This window comes from Mobula birostris, chromosome 13 (genome assembly GCF_030028105.1).
Source record: "Mobula birostris isolate sMobBir1 chromosome 13, sMobBir1.hap1, whole genome shotgun sequence".
Classification (NCBI taxonomy): Eukaryota; Metazoa; Chordata; class Chondrichthyes; order Myliobatiformes; family Myliobatidae; genus Mobula; species Mobula birostris.
The window spans coordinates 27670652-27672652 of record NC_092382.1 but is presented as its reverse complement, the minus strand read 5'-3'; the positions used below and the strand labels follow the sequence as shown (position 1 = coordinate 27672652).

At 48.5% G+C, this 2001-nt stretch overlaps 1 protein-coding gene across 1 annotated transcript; it reads right to left on the bottom strand.

The window, feature by feature from the left end:
* Positions 1-323: 323 nt before the first annotated feature.
* On the bottom strand, positions 324-1450 carry LOC140208656 (uncharacterized). Its single transcript, XM_072277502.1, has one exon. It carries the CDS (start codon positions 1174-1176, stop codon positions 412-414), a length of 765 nt encoding a protein of 254 aa, XP_072133603.1. The 5' UTR covers positions 1177-1450; the 3' UTR covers positions 324-411.
* Positions 1451-2001: the final 551 nt, after the last annotated feature.

The window sequence follows — 2001 nt, the reverse complement described above, 5'->3', positions numbered from 1 at the left end:
TGCCAGTAGTTGGGATGACTGAATGAATCCTTTCCCACATTCTGAGCAGTTGAACAGCTTTGCCCCAGTGTGATCTTGCTGATGTCTCTGCAGGTTGGATGACTGAGTGAATCCCTTCCCACAGTCTGAGCAGGTGAATGGCCTCTCTCCTGTGTGAACTTGCTGATGTACCAGTAGGGTGGATGACTGAGTGAATCCTTTCTCACATTCTGAGCAGTTGAACGGCTTCTCCCTAGTGTGAACTCGTTGATGTCTCTGTAGGTTGGATGACTGAGTGAATCCTTTCCCACATTTGGAGCAGGTGAACGGCTTCTCCCCAGTGTGAACTCGCTGATGACTCTGTAGGGAGGATAACTGAGTGAATCTCTTCCCACAGACTGAGCAGTTGAACGGCTTCTCCCTAGTGTGAACTCATTGATGTCTCGGTAGGTTGGATAACTGAGTGAATCCTTTCCCACAGACTGAGCAGGTGAATGGCTTCTCCCTACTGTGAACACGCTGATGTCTCTGTAGGTGGGATAACTGAGTGAATCTCTTCCCACAGACAGAGCAGGTGAATGGCTTCACCCTGGTGTGAACTCGCTGATGACTCTGTAGGTGGGATGACTGAGTGAATCCTTTCCCACATTCGGAGCAGGTGAATGGCCTCTCCCCAGTGTGAACTCGCTGATGACTCTGTAGGTGAGATGACGGAGTGAACCTCTTCCCACATTCTGAGCAGGTGAACAGCCCCGTGTGAACTCGCTGATGTCTCTGTAGGTTGGATGACTGAGTGTATCTGTTCCCACATTCTGAACAAGAGAACGGCTTCTCCCCAGTGTGAACTTGTTGATGTCTCTGTAGTTCGGATGAATGAGTGAATCCCTTCCCACAGTCTGAGCAGGTGAATGGCCAATCTCCTGTGTGAACTGACTGGTGTGCCAGTAGGTGGGATGACTGAGTGAATCCTTTCCCACATTCGGAGCAGGTGAATGGCTTCTCCCCAGTGTGAACTCGCTGATGACTCTGTAGGTGCGATGACCGAGCGAATCTCTTCCCACATTCTGAGCAGGTAAACGGCTTCTTCCCAGTGTGAACTTGCTGGTGTCTCCGTAGGTGGGATGACTGAGTGAATCCCTTCCCAGAGTCTGAGCAGGTGAACGTCCACTCCCCAGTGTGAACTCGCTGGTGAGACATTAGGTTAGATGACTAAGTGAATCCTTACCCAGAAATTCAGCAGATGACCAGCCCCTGCCCAGTGTGAACTGACTGGTATGTCCACAGGTGAGACGACTGACTGAATCCTTTCTCACACACAGAACAGGTGAAAGGCCTTGCCCAGTGTGAACTTGCTGATGTACTTTCGATTGAGATGACCGAGTGAATCGATTCCCACTGTTTGAGCAGGTGAACGGCCTTTCTCCTGTGTAGAATGACGACTGTGCCAGTCTGTCAGATGATCGAGTGAATCCCTCCCCACTGTCTGAGCAGGAAGGATGGTCGATTGAATCCCTTGCTCCACTTCTTAAATATCTAGACAGAGACAGCAAAACTGGCGTGTCGTGTTTGAGATTCCTGGAGACAAATTCCTTCTCGTTTTTAACCTGTAAAAAGATTTACAAAATCCATCAGTGGGTGTAGGACATTTCAGATGAGATTGCTTGAGTTGCCAAGGTTTGATCTGGTATCACACTGTTACACTGAGGTTCAACCCAAGTTGGACAGAGAAATCATCTTCTGACTGGGCACAGTGCTGGTATCTGGAATGGCCATCAATTCCCTGATGCTCTTCCTGTCTCTATCAGAATGGGGCATTTCTGCCATCTCCAATTTGTTCCTTGGCTCAGTTTGACTCTCTCCATTGGTATTACTCCCTGTTCCTGCTGAGCAGCATGGGTGCCTGGCCCCACAGTAACTGAAACAGTATCAGGCAAATTGTCTTTCTTGACGTGCATCTGGGATTTTCTTTTATGTATTATTAACTTAAATTGCCACAGTTTTAACACCATATAAAAAATTCCT

Coding starts and splice junctions, on each gene's coding strand:
- LOC140208656 (XM_072277502.1), bottom strand. CDS start 1,176: ATGTCTCACCAGCGAGTTCACACTGGGGAGTGGACGTTCACCTGCTCA.